At 31.2% G+C, this 14,140-nt stretch overlaps 1 protein-coding gene across 2 annotated transcripts in view; it reads left to right on the top strand.

The window, feature by feature from the left end:
- LOC118184543 (serine/threonine-protein kinase PAK 2-like) overlaps positions 1 to 14,140 on the top strand; it is a 135,101-nt gene that overhangs the window by 1,387 nt on the left and 119,574 nt on the right. For both annotated transcript variants that reach the window (XM_035354251.2, XM_085823388.1), the window contains exon 3: positions 10,282 to 10,370. In XM_035354251.2, coding sequence (XP_035210142.1) covers positions 10,282 to 10,370 — 89 coding nt within the window. The remainder of the gene's footprint in view (positions 1 to 10,281; positions 10,371 to 14,140) is intronic.

The raw sequence follows: 14,140 nt of genomic DNA on the forward strand, positions 1-14,140 counted from the left end.
AAAGTAAAAATAATAAACTCATTCTTTGAAACTCCTGAATTTCCTTTAATTTCTGAAAAAGTAAAAATAGATAAACCTGTTATTTATAATTTATATGCTGACAACATTATTTTTTGATAAAATTCATGTGAAATTCTGATGTAATATCCTGAAAACTAATTAATGCCATTTTTCAAAGTTTTAATATATAAAATGTCATTTTTTTTCCATCAAAAAATTTCAAAATATATGTTGCATTTTTACTAATGAGAAGTTATTCTTTCTCTTTATATTCAGTGGAAGAATCGCTTGTATTGATTTATTGACAATTTAATGTATTTTTAATTAAGTTTACTTTGGTTAAGTTATCCATTTCTAGTATTTTGACGATGTTCTAAGAGTTGCAGGGTTCTTTTTCTCTGACATCACATTTTTCGACAAAATTTTGTACTAATGTTTTATACATGCATCTTTTTATATTTACATTTTCGATTACAATAAAAGATTTAACACTTATAAAAGCAGCATAATCTTTATGAAAGAGAGAAGCATGTAAATTGTATCCTTTTCCATCAAAGAATAATAATAAAAGATTGGTAGTTTTTAAAAAATATTTTCTTTTCCAATATTGTCTGTAAAATTTATGACTTGGTCCTAAGAGCTGTATTTTTAATTTTAAGAAGTGGGAGAATTTATAATATTCCTCAGCAGTAAGTCTTGATGCAGTCAGTCATGCAAGGTGTTAAGACTTTTAAAGGCCCTAAGCACTTAAAAGATTCTGGGGCCCACATATGTTTGTGCCAGTTTTTCTTTTCTTCTTGGTTTTGCCTCATGCATTCCATGGTAAGACAAGGAATGATAAATGTTTTGGTATCCCCTTTCCTGAATACCAGGGCATCTTTTCCCGATGCCCCCTTTCTCTGATACCGTAATTTGTGCTGATATTGGTTAATGGTTAAGCCAGCCCTATGTTTGGGTTCACCAGCAGCTAAACGGTAAAGTCGATTAACAGTGGTAGTTCAGTCTAGGGTTCAAATCCTGATGAACAGCCTGGCTGCATAAATGTAGTATTTCATCTCGATGTACTCCGTCTTTGATATGATTTAAATCAAATTCCTCGTCATTATAAATATCACGAATACACATCAAATAGTTTTCTGGTTGTAATTTTCTAATTTCGACTATGCATAATGTATGCTTTCTTTACACATGCGCGCGTTGAAAGAAATGTTTAATAAAGTAAAAAAATAAATATTGAGCTTTTTTTTTTAATTTTGATACCCTTTAGATCATAATTCCTCTTTATTTCATAAATTGCATTTTTAATTTTATAATTTCTGCATCCCAAACTGATGATCTATAATCCGGAATCACCGAAGTCCCGACGAGTCCGGATTAAAGACTTTTGACTGTATAATAGGAAATAACAATCTAAGATTATTGTTTTAATTTAGATGAAAGATTAATTTCATATAATCCTTTTTTATTATTATAATTTATATAAAAAAGGCTAAACATAAGTAAATGGAAGCATAAAAGTAAATAACTATTTCAGATCATTATTATAATATATATAAAGAAAGGCTAAACGTAACTAAATTGAAGCTTAAAAGTAAATAACTATTTCAGATCATTATTATAATTTATATAAAAAAGGCTAAACATAACTGAATGGATTCTTGCATCGCTATTTCGCTACCGAGTTATTGCTGAAGCATAATTCCATCTCGTTGGGGTTGTTCAAACATAATTTTCTATAATGAATGATGCCTTTTCTTTGTAAAAATTATATTGCAGACTTTTTGTCATGGGCACGTCCCAAATTGTTAAATCCACAGGATATCAAAAAAGGATTTAAAAATTAAACTAATATTTCAATAGTGTCTTAAGAAATATAGAACTGTCTAAACTTACGCAATTTTAAATCAGCATTTATGTTAGATTTTACGTGCTGTTAAATGGGCCCTTTGCTAGATTTGGCACTTTTGTGCATACAGTTTCGCTGCAATTTTTTTACGGTCCTCAAAATGGAATAGTAGTAATTTTCCCTTGAAATCAGTGGTTTTATTTAAAATTTGAAAAAATCTAAAGTTTTTGTTTGCCTGATTGTACTGTAATAATTCCAGCACCCAGTGGACCAAGCACTTCTTTCCATCAATATTGTGTCAGATGGAAAATAAGTATTTTAGGAGAGTTGACACAATACCTTGTAAATGATAGGATCTTCATTTGCCATCTCTTCATTTTCAATTCGACTCTCACTGGGTTGTGTAGATGTGGTGGTCAGTACAGGATGTATTTATTGATCACTGAACAACAATGCAGGGGAAAAGTATATTTTAGTGTACCCCTTGGCGAAACTTGGTGATTTTTGGCAGTACATGGATACTGAGTTTGTGCAATTGTTTGATTTGTTATTTTGGCTTGCATAGCGGCGATTTTTGGGTCAAAAATCGCCGCTACACAAAGCCAAATTAACAAGAGAATGAATTGCATAAACTCGGTATCCATGTACACATCAACCTATTTTCACTTAAAAAACATCCCAGAATTGCACAAAAATGGCATTGCACGCTCTCTTGACTTCATCCATGTACACATCGACCTATTTGCACTTAAAAAAATTCAGAGAATTTCACAAAGTAGGCTTACTAGGCCTTTTGTCCATGTACACATCAAACTATATTCACTTAAAAAGTTAAAAGAGCTGCCAACAAAAAATATATACAGTCAAAATTCTTTAATCCGGACTCGTCAGAACTTCGGCTATTCCGGATTATCGATTTTTCTGGATTATAGATCATCAGTTTAAATCTGGTAAGATGGCTTGCAGAAATTATAAAATTAAAAATATTAACCGTAATTTATGAAATAAAGAGCAATTATGATCTAAAGGGTATCAAAATTTACAAAAAAAAAAAGCTTAATATTTATTTGTTTACTTTATTAAACATTTCTTTCAACGTGTGCATGCGTAAAGCGTACATTACACATAGTCGAAATTAGAAAATTGCAACCAGAAAACTATTTGATTTGTATTTGCGATATTTATAATGACGAGGAATTTGATTTAAATCATATCAAAGACAGAGTACATCGAGATGAAATACTACATTTAGTAAGGAATTATAAGCCGAATAAAATAAAAACATGTGCTCTGAAGATAAGGATAGTGCTGACAGATTAACATCCAGTTCATTGCGCACTGCAACATCCCCCCCCCCCCCACGCAGAGCAGCATGAAATTGATAAACAGATTTCGGAATGGTTAGAGAAACAAAGGAGCCTTTATCAATTTTTTGCAGCAATTCTACTTTTTGTTTGATGGACTTCGAAACATGCTTTCTCTTTGTAGTTCCAGCATCGGAAATTCTATTTGACATAATCGAAAGTTCCAACTTACTTTTGTAGAATTGCTCTAAGAGTCTGCAAAAAATAATAAGCCAGATCCAATTTGAAGATTGAGGAACAACACAATCTACAACATTAACTGAATTAGATAATTTTAGCTTAGCTTATACCGTCCGTTATACATTAATGTATTATGCGCATGTGTAAAGGTATTACGTGGCATTGACGCATGCACAGAAAGTTTGTAATTTTGAGGTCCGAAGTATGGGTGTCCGGATTAGCGACTTTTGACTGTAATCTGAATAAACTACATTTTAAATCAAACAATGAAATAACATTGTAAGAATTATGTTAATTTTATTAACAGTTAAATTTTAAGTTAAAGTTCCTTTCCTGTCAAATTCTTAACTTCAACTTACTACTTCCGGCCAGACGTAGTTTTGAAATCTTGCTGAATATTTAATGAGGAGAAGCGGTATTTAAACCACGAAGTTACTTACTGAGTCAGAGAGAATCAGAGTTTCTGATTTATGCACGTCTGCCTTTTTGGCCACTCTCTCTCTCAAAGCTGTTATTACGCTCGGCCGTACTCAGGCTTACTAGCTTCGTAGTCAAATAAGTTAAGGGACCAACTCGATTTGAACCTTGACAGCTTCGGCTATACTTCTTTAGTTAATCTTAGTTTTAGTTTAATTCTTAGTCTTTTAAGTTCAAGTCCAAGTGCGGGCTTTGCTTGTACACTCGTAGGCGGAGTTTTGTTAAATCTTATTGGAATAGTAAAGGGTTAGTTACCCTTCTATCTTGTTGTTTCTTGTCACCGAACTCGATTATTCACTTATCAGTTCTTAGATTCTTCACTTCCAACATTAACTTAGAATTCCAAAGTGAGGAACTCTACAACATAAAAAAGGAAATTTATCTTATGCATCTAAGCACTACACAAAGCAAATATCCACTTACCTTATTTATGAATTTACGCGTCTTCAGTCAAACACAATTTCTTAACAGCATCCAAACACTTCCTAAAATTATCTGAACTAGAATCTGTATATTGGTTAGCCACATAAATTCACAAAAATAAGAGTAAAAAATATCCTCCGTTCGAAAATATCCGATGCTCGACCATACGCTTTCCCTTCCTGTAGGACACTTAACAATGGCTACTAAGTAAACCTCCATTTACACACCAGTCAATTAATGCTTTTTTTCGTTCCGAATCCTGCAGAAACTTCAAATTAATCTTACTACATTCAGCCAATTTACAGTGTAAACCACAATATAACAACATGCTAATCCATCACACACAAGCCCTTACTAAAAATCAGACACATGTTTTCCAAATTTTTTCCCATGATTCAAATTCACCGCAACCAATTACGTCGTAATAGGGTTTCCATAGCATTCAACTACTCAGGTTGTCATAAATTAAACAACAACTTGGCGGTAAATGAAACAACAATTTCGCGATAATACAAGGGGTACCCTAAAGTCAACTCTAACCCAATGCAGTTGCAGTGCAAAGAAAAATTTTGAGGGTTAACGTAAACTACATGAGCTTTGGTTGGCCATCAGAATTTTATCTTTTTACTCGTAGTAATAGTGATGTATTCTTATTATTGAGCTTTTTAAGAGTATTTAAACATTCTTTTCTATATTTAATTATGTGCATTTATGTGTTTTTTAAACTGTTGTATACTTTTTTGTAGTAGTCGTACATTTTTTCATTTCTTAGAAATCATTTTATTAATTTCCACTTCTTTTATGCATTTAATGTTGAGTGCTTTGTGTTTCTGACCTGTAAATTTGTTGATAGCATTTAACTTAGTTTCGAAGTTAGTTACAAATTTTGTCTCAAAATTTTTATTGTGGGGTTATGAATTTAGATCTAGTAGCCAAAATAAATTTTGTTTAAGGTTATGAATCAAAATTAATTTAGCACATGCCCCAACAGTATCACTTCAAATTTAAATGTGACTTATAAATAATTATATTATGGCAAACTTTTTTAATAATCGGCAGTTATATTTTTGATATTGCATTATGCATGTAATAATTTCAAAATGTACATCCTGTGCTAATGAGTCCATCCTGTCCATGAGAGAAATAATGTAAGCTTGTGTCTAGTGACATCCATTACCTGTTAATACATCTTCAATTGTCCCCAGGGGTTGAAAACCCTAGCTATGGCTGTGTGCATCATACACAGGGCTGGTGCTGTGTATTTTCCCACCTGATGCAGTCTCTGTGGATCCTAAATTCTGCTGTCTATTGCCTTCCTTAGTTCTCAAAACCATTTCTTGTGTAAAACTTTATTACTGTTAGGAATCAATGTGCAAGAATACAGTTATGTTGTAAGATGCTTCACTACATTTCAGCCTATTTAAGATGGACTCCTGCAAATGATGTGAAATGTTCATATACTACTTGTTCTTTTCTGTTATACCCTTATGAATGCTAGGGAAGCTGAATGGACAGTGCTGTTAAAAATCAAAATGTAGATCCATCATGATTTTTTTCACCCTTAGTTATGTACAGCTGCCAACCTTGAAATATGAAAAACCAGGAAGTCTTCGCACTGCGTGATGGTACCATATTAAAATAATTCAAAATTGATTTTTTAAGTTCACATGATTCAATTTATTCAAACGTTTATATTATGACTCCAATGTAAAATATTCGTTCGCTGTCAGAGAAAAAGCTCTTTCTGTTCTTAGAAGCCAAATTACAAAATAGGTTTTAATGGTCTAAAATTTTCTTTATATTTTACTAGTGAAACCAGAAAATCTGAAAAACAATTTGTTTTTATGTTTAGTGTAATATTTTTTTCTGATTCTGTAACGTGTCGGCGGCACATCAAGTTTAACCTATCATCTATGTGCCACTGATACTGCAGGGAGTCAGATCGCTGTTTTAAGAAATTATTGGTGACACTATTTCAAAATTAAATTTTTAAAAAAATCTTCTGGCTACACTAAATTCACTCACTACTATCATCAAAATAAAGTATCTTTGGCACAAGAAAAAATACAGCCGGAAACCAAATCGAAATCATGCCAAAAATATCTTATCTCTCACTAAGTTTCGCGCTGACCCCACTTATGGAAGTTTAAACACATATTGCATAAAGCCACAGATAAAAAAATAAAAAGTACTATATTGGATGGTAAGAAGTCACATTTTGGAAAAAATGTAGAAAATCTTTTCAAATAAGAAGCACAAAATACACATATTGGTATTGTGAGTTATTCTTTCTATTTAAAAATATTGAAACAAAGTAAAAATTATGCATATACTACTTACACATCAAATGCTCAGTTCTAAGATTATATAATGTAGCAAATTATTTATTGTATATAATTGCTATAATAGGGAAGCATGAAAAGGATACAAAATTATAAAATTATTGCAAACAAAATGTCATTTGTAGAGAAAACAGTACGGTATTGCTATGTTATCACTTTTGGTATATTTTGCAGCAGTTCAAGCAATATGGTTTTTCTGGACAGTCACAGTCCTCATACTTGATGTCCATGCGGTCAGTGAGTGTTAAGGTGCGTTGTTGTCTTCTGTCTCAGAATTTGATGTTTGTGTGGTTTCCACCACAGTATCACTTATTTCCTTCCAATTCGATTTTAGAATCCCAGCTATAGTTTTCATTGCCGTGTTCTCATAATAGGAAAAGTCGCTGTTTTCTAAGATTTCAGCCCCAGTCAATTTTGTTTTCTTTCCTCTTCTTGGTCTGAGAAGGTTTTGTTATATTTGTACTGTCAACGATTTTTAACAATGCGCATAAAAAAATTCGAGTACAAAATTTCAAAACCATACACGCAAAAAACAACAATAATGCTTCATGCCTAAACAACCTCTTCATTCAGCTTTCATTGCCACACTAAAAATAAAGTATATAACTTCTAATTGTCAACTCACATCTCAGAGTGTCACTGGCATACGAAGTGCTGCCATTTGGGTGCACCATTGTGTCTCCGGCAATGAATGTGTTAATTACATATTCTAATGATTATGTTCTTGGCTAATTTCATTTTGTAATTTTATTACACTTTTATGCTGAGAAAATTAGGAGTAGGGAAGGAAAGCTTCAAAGTACTTTTAAACATGGTAAAGATAGAATTAATAATTAAAGTGAACATTATGTGTGTCTAATATAAGAATCTAACTATAAGTCTTATAGTTAGATGTTATATAACTAATATAACATCTAACTATAAGACATTGGTACATTAGTAATGTACCAGTGATTAGAACTTGAATTAGAAGACACTTTCTCCTTCCTTACCATGTGGCTTCATGATTGGAAGCACTTTCTGCTAACAATCAGGACATCTGGAATTGGATTCCCAGCTAGGGCACTGCATATGTTTTACATCTCCTACCTCTGATGAATTGCTATGCAGTGATGCAAACTAAAATGTGTTAGATGATAATTCAACACCACCAGGATTTGGCAGTTAGGTCCAAAGCCCTCTGTGCCTTCATGATGTAATTAGAAGAACATCTAGTTTACAAATGGAAGGAGACTAGAAGATGTGTTGAAAAACCAGGAGAGTTGGCAGCCATGGTTATGATACTACTGAATTCCTCCACCCTTAAATCACTGTGAAGACATTTAGTGTTGAAGAAGCTTGCTTTGGGTAAAAGTCAAACAAATAGTCCCAAGTGGTATCTAAAAAGCTGATTCACTATTGATTTTTTTTTAATAGGCTCATTGCACTTCCATTTATATTATCTTTATGTTCAGATATCAAAAGACAAGGGACATTGCTAACATATGTGGTGCATGTTAAAGTTCTCTATCAAAATGTGCTGGTAGTAATATTTCTAGGAAGTGCTAGTGATGTCATCGGGGATATCCTGGTGAAACACTGTATTACCAATAATATTTTTCTCAGTCAGTACAGTACAGTTGCAAGTTAATCATTAATTGTTAAGAACAATCTGTTGCTAATCATTTCTGATGTTAACTTCAGTACTAAATGATTTATTCCTGATAACAAGCTAAAAGAAAGATAGCTTTGCTGTGATTTCGATCTACATATTACCTACAAAGCCAATGTATATAAACTAGTTGTTACTGTGCAAAAAGTAGGTACAGTTATGATATCTAGAAAGATGGCCATGCAACTCAATTCCTATAGTTCCTTTAGATTCCAATCTCTCTGAAGTATTATTAAATCATCACATAAGCTCCCAATGTAGTTAGAAATAAATCAGAAAGCAGTTGGTAGTTTCAGCTGTACATTTCTTCTGCTTTATGAAAGTAGCGTATTTCTGCAGAACATTATCCTGATGAAATTATATTTGGGATGTAATAAATTTAGTCAGCTAATGCAATGCATGTAAAATATTACTTAAAGCAAGGGAAAAAAATCTTCAGTCTCAATAAATAAAAATTTTGTATAATTTAATTTTGCCTTCAAAATTGGGTAGATATCAAGCACATTAGATTGACAGCAACAAAATTTCATTATTTGGTGATGCAGATTAAAATTCAGGAATATAATGCAGAAAAAATAGCGAAAAGTTCCTTATCAGCTGAGCATCTAGGGTTTTTTTTTTTTTTTTTTTTTTCTGTCTGCTCATTGTTAAATAGACAAGGTTTATCCTTTGTTCTGTCTAATTTAAAAAATAAATGTTTGTCTGACTTAGTGCCATCTTTAAAAACTTTTTCTTTTCCATTTTTTTTTCCTTTCCCTGCTCTTTTCTTCCACATAGTTTTTTGTAGGCATTCAAAATATTTTGTAAAACTGCCTTAAATTTGCAGGCTGTTTCACAATTAAAGTTGTATTTTTTAAAAAAATATTGAACAAAACAAGCAGATCCCTCCCCCACATGCTCTTCTTCAGATATCCTTTTTGGATCTCTTGCATAAACTGGAAACATACTAATGTAGATCCTTTGTAAAAGAGAAGTGTAAATCAAATTACCTTAAAGTAGAGAATATCTGTAGATATTTTTCCATAGAAATTTCTCTATTAAAATACTTTTCCTGTCAGATAGACAGTCTTCAAATAGTTTGCCATAATTGATTGATTAATATCTGATGTTAACCTCAGTTCTCTTTGCATATCTTTGAGTTTTTGGTACTTACGCATTATCTTGTGGACCATAAAAGTTTGTGGAAATCTCATCAAAGCTACACCAATCATGTTTCATTTTTACATTTTGTTGAAAGGCTTCAGTCAATTTCTTTTGTTAAGCCACTGATTTTACTGGAAGGTCTGTTTAGAACACTATGATACAAACTTCCCACAGAGGATTGTTTTAATCTGTTATTTTATATATTACTCTATTTCTGCCATAGCCAACTGTTCATTTTCCCATTCAACAGATGTTAATTCTCTTGACCAACTGTAAATGAACAGAGTGCAGTTACAAATGTGATTCTACAACCCTTGAACTTTCTGAAATGAAAGAAAAAAGACGTGGCAGTAACAATTAATTTATCCCCTTGTTCATAAAAGATGACTAACCAAGCATTAGGTATTATTACATGAATCAAAAATGCAGATGAATGTGATGTTACTTGATGTTTATCAATAATTGGCACTAAATTGAATTTCTTGTTGGTGACAGTTTTCATGGCCAACAGGTTAGATAATATGCAAGTACCAAGTTTTTAAAGTTGTCAGTAATTTTGGTTTCCTTGTTTTTGATCTACAAGCCATTTTATATTTGTTAGTCAAGTGTTTATATATTGCTTTCAGATTTCCTGCAAATTGAACTTTAATAACATTAAAAGGATTTATCCATAATGTGAAAAGGTTTAGAATTGTAGTGGCTCCTTCCAATCTTAAATTATTTTTGTCATATTATATTACTTTTATTTTTAAAGTAGATTTATATGTTCTTTATTTTGAAATACATTTTAAAATTTCAAGATAATTTTTCAGTATATTGCTTTTTGTAAATATTTCTTTATTTTTTTAATTTTAGAGATTCCACAGTTCCTGTAGATATGAGACCTTTGCCGAAAGAGCCTGAAGGTGAAGAAAAGAAGAAAGTGAAACTAAAACCTTCTAAAAGTTAGCTAGTTTTATTGTATACTTTATTATGTGTGCTTTTTGGAAATTCGTGTTTGTGCATATCTTAAATGTATAAATTGAACATCTTTTGGTATAACAAACTTATTTTTTAACTTGAATCTAATTAAATTACCTTAATAACTGGAATACAAATTAAACTGAATTAGTAAACCATAAACTATAAATAATACAGTAAGCTAAGAAAACAGAGTGTGTTATATTTTAAAATGGACGAGTTATTTTTAAGTGTTATTTCATTATTTTTGAATATGAAAACTATTTCATATTTTATATGTGTAAGTATAGCAACATCAACAGAGGCAGGTATGTTTGGTTACAATTTTGTTTGTCATCCATAAATATTACGAGGTGAACCAGACTGCAAGAATTTCTAACTTACATAATTGCCAAATACCTTAACTGCCATTGTCACAAAAAAAATGCATTATATTTATTTTGATTTTTACATTTACCTATAAAAAACTATACCTGAAAAACAAAAACAGTACAAAGTCCAACTGCCGAAATTTTTGAGTTTCCGGATTTCAGAATTTTCCAGATTTAGATCATTTGTTTAAATCCAGTAAGGTGGCATGTAGAAATTACAAAATTAAAAATGTAAAATTGTTGTTTATGGAATAAAACGGCATTAATATTCTTAAGCAAATCAAATTTATATAATAAAAGGCTAAAAATTTGTTTGTTTCATTTAAAATTTCTGTTGATGTAAGTTGTTTAAGCTGCTTTGCTTTTTGTGCTAATACTTTAATTTTATGGACAGACATGATTTCTTGTTCGTATTGTACAAATCCTGTAATTGCCAAGTTAAGAATTCTCTAAAGTGTCAGTCAAAATCATTTCAGTCTCAACAATCTCTTGGTCATTTCCTTCAGTGTCGAAAGTGATGTTTTCTGGATTTAAAATCATGCTACTCATTTTGACATTTGTTAGTCAACTGCTAATTGTGGCATCGTCATCACAGTTGGAAATCTTCTGTTATATCTTCTTTATTTATTATTGATTCTTCACTAGTTTCATTAATCAGAAAATTTTCTCTTCGATAGCATTCAAAATCTACACCTAAATAAGGTTTTTGTTTTGCATAGTTTTGAAATTGCACTTTCTGAAGCCCAAATAGCTCTGACACAATTTGCTCTTGCTAAGGCCATTATGAAAGGCAAGTACCAAATTTGCTTTCACTTTGTAGATCCTTCTACTGCTTCAGAATTAAAAACTCCTTTTGACACAATGGAAAATCCAAACTTAAATTTTGATTAGCTGTAATAATAAGAATAATAGCCTGCAAAAAAAAAAAAAAAAAAAAAAAAAATTATTAGCTAAATAGTTGCAAAAGTTAAGGAAGATTGTTATTTGCTGTGTTAACTGAACTTAATTCTTCAGAATCTAATTCTTTCTCTCTTCCTGGCTGCTAGGGCAACAAAAGGAAACTGGTATGAGCAACTACTTTGTTAACTTCAGTTTTTGGAATTTAACTCTATTTCTCTTTGAATCTTGACAAAAGATTTTGAGCTAGACTAGCAAGAAAAGAATAAAAAAACACAAAAACTAGTGACATCAGAGATCATGTAATTTTTGTGACGTTATATGTTCGTAAGCACACTTGGCTTCTGACATTATCGCACAGTTAGTTTTCAAAGGTTCCGGGGATTACGGATTGTCATTTCTTGATTAAAGATTGTCATTGTTTCTTGGTCATTCTATTATAAATATTAGTTTTGCAAAAATCTCAAAACCACAATGCTAATTTTCCATTATTTAAATCTCCACTTTTTCTTTTAATTAATTCTCAGTTAACTGTTATTTTTCCTTCAATTTATTCATATTCATTGTTAGGGGCTTTCTCACGTTTAAATTGTAAACATCGATGTACTAATTCTTTTGAGTTGGTGGTTTATTTTTTAATTCATTATTTCTCACTTTACTTTTAATTGTTAATGCTCTTCAGTTAATATTATATTCTGATTGTTGAACTTATTTCACTCTATGAGATTCTGATTGCTAATAAAAAACTAATTTCGTTGCCTGTTAAATTTTTATGTGTTGTTATTTAAAAACCTGGTTTTGCTTTGATATATAAGGCACTCCAATTGTTAAGAATATTCACATATTCATGCAACCACCTCGGTGCAGTTGAACAATTTTTTTTACAGAAGAAAAAAGATGATTCGGTGAATTTTCAGATTGCAATTTACAGTGGATATAGTTACCTAAAGAACTGTTATGTGCTTGGTTGCCAAAGTTTGGCGACTTCTGCTGAAGTGGTTGCGATAATACAAAAGTACCCTGCTTAGTTCTTAGCAATATTATAATTAGGAGAATGAATTGTAAAGTGTTCAGGCCAGAAACTGACATATTACAGTACAAAGTCTCTAATCCGGACGTCTGTTATCCGGAATGATCTATAATCCAGACCTCAAAGCCAGAAACTTACACATGCGTGTAAAGCCAGTAAAGCATTTATCCATGTGCGCTTCCGATAGTGAAGGAAGTAACAGAGAACGTTATTGAAAACGAAAAAATTTCGATTGACAAGTTAGTCGGTATTCTCGACACAGCAATTACAGGATTTGAACAGTGGAACTTTGTAACTGAACAAGAAATTATGCCTTTATAGAATTAAAGAGAAAGTATTAGCACAAAAAACGATGCAACTTAAACAACTTACATTGATAGAAATGTTTAATAAAGTAAACAAATAAATATTAAGCTTTTTTTTTTTGTAAATTTTGATACCCTTTAAATCATATTTCCTCTTTATTTCATAAATTATGGTTTCATATTTTTAATTGTATAATTTCTGCATGCCATCTTATCAGATTTAAATTGATGATCTATAATCCGGGAAAACCCCTAGTCCGGAATCACCGAAGTCCCGATGAGTCGTGATTACGGACGTTGTACTGTATCACTTTAGAACTGAAGGAAAACTAATTTAGAAACAAAACTTCTGAAAATTGAAGTCTGGCACCTGGCAAGATTGCTTTCTTTCCCACTGCAATGTCAACAAAAGAAAACTAGTATGAGCTACATCCCACTCCAAAACAAATATGTCTTGAGGCTTAACTTTCTGTTTCAGTTAGATATAAAATGTGAATCCCTCTTACTCTACAACCAAACAAAAGAATAGAGGGTGGTGGAAGCTAGAGGCTAACTAATGGCAATGTATTCTGTCATTCACTAGTTACCAGGTGTTTTTTAGAAACATGCAGGAATCTCAGCACATCTGCTTTTTATTTTTTTCCCTTTTTCTTTTTAAGTATTGTATTCTTTAATAAAAAAACTCTGTATTTTGGATTTTGTACTGTATAACATTAAAAATTCTATACTCAATTAATCAACTATCATATCATTTGTTTACAGTTGATTGAGGAAACGTGGCATTCTGTTGTTGTAGGTACAGTAGAATGCCACAATAAAATAGTTTACTAATTCTTCAAGGTAATTTGCATTTTACTACTCATATTTACCATAATTGACTATAGTAAACAACAAATTCAAAAGCATGACTGTAAAGAAAATATGTAAATTTTATAAAAACTTTTAATTGTTATTTAGTATTTAAATAATTATTTCTTAGTATCAAGGAACTAGATAATTATTACTTCAGCATTTAAATTATAATCTTTGTACAATTTTGTAAAATTTTAAGCACCTTTTTTTTTTAATTGCATTGGGGTACGACTGCTTTATTAAAATTTAGTTTTTAATGTTTGAATGAAAGAGAAATTATTTTCAATTAGTTACTTTTT

Source organism: Stegodyphus dumicola, chromosome 1 (assembly GCF_044657685.1).
Source record: "Stegodyphus dumicola isolate Sdum_Otavi_A_Nest chromosome 1, ASM4465768v1".
In the NCBI taxonomy this organism is placed as follows: Eukaryota; Metazoa; Arthropoda; class Arachnida; order Araneae; family Eresidae; genus Stegodyphus; species Stegodyphus dumicola.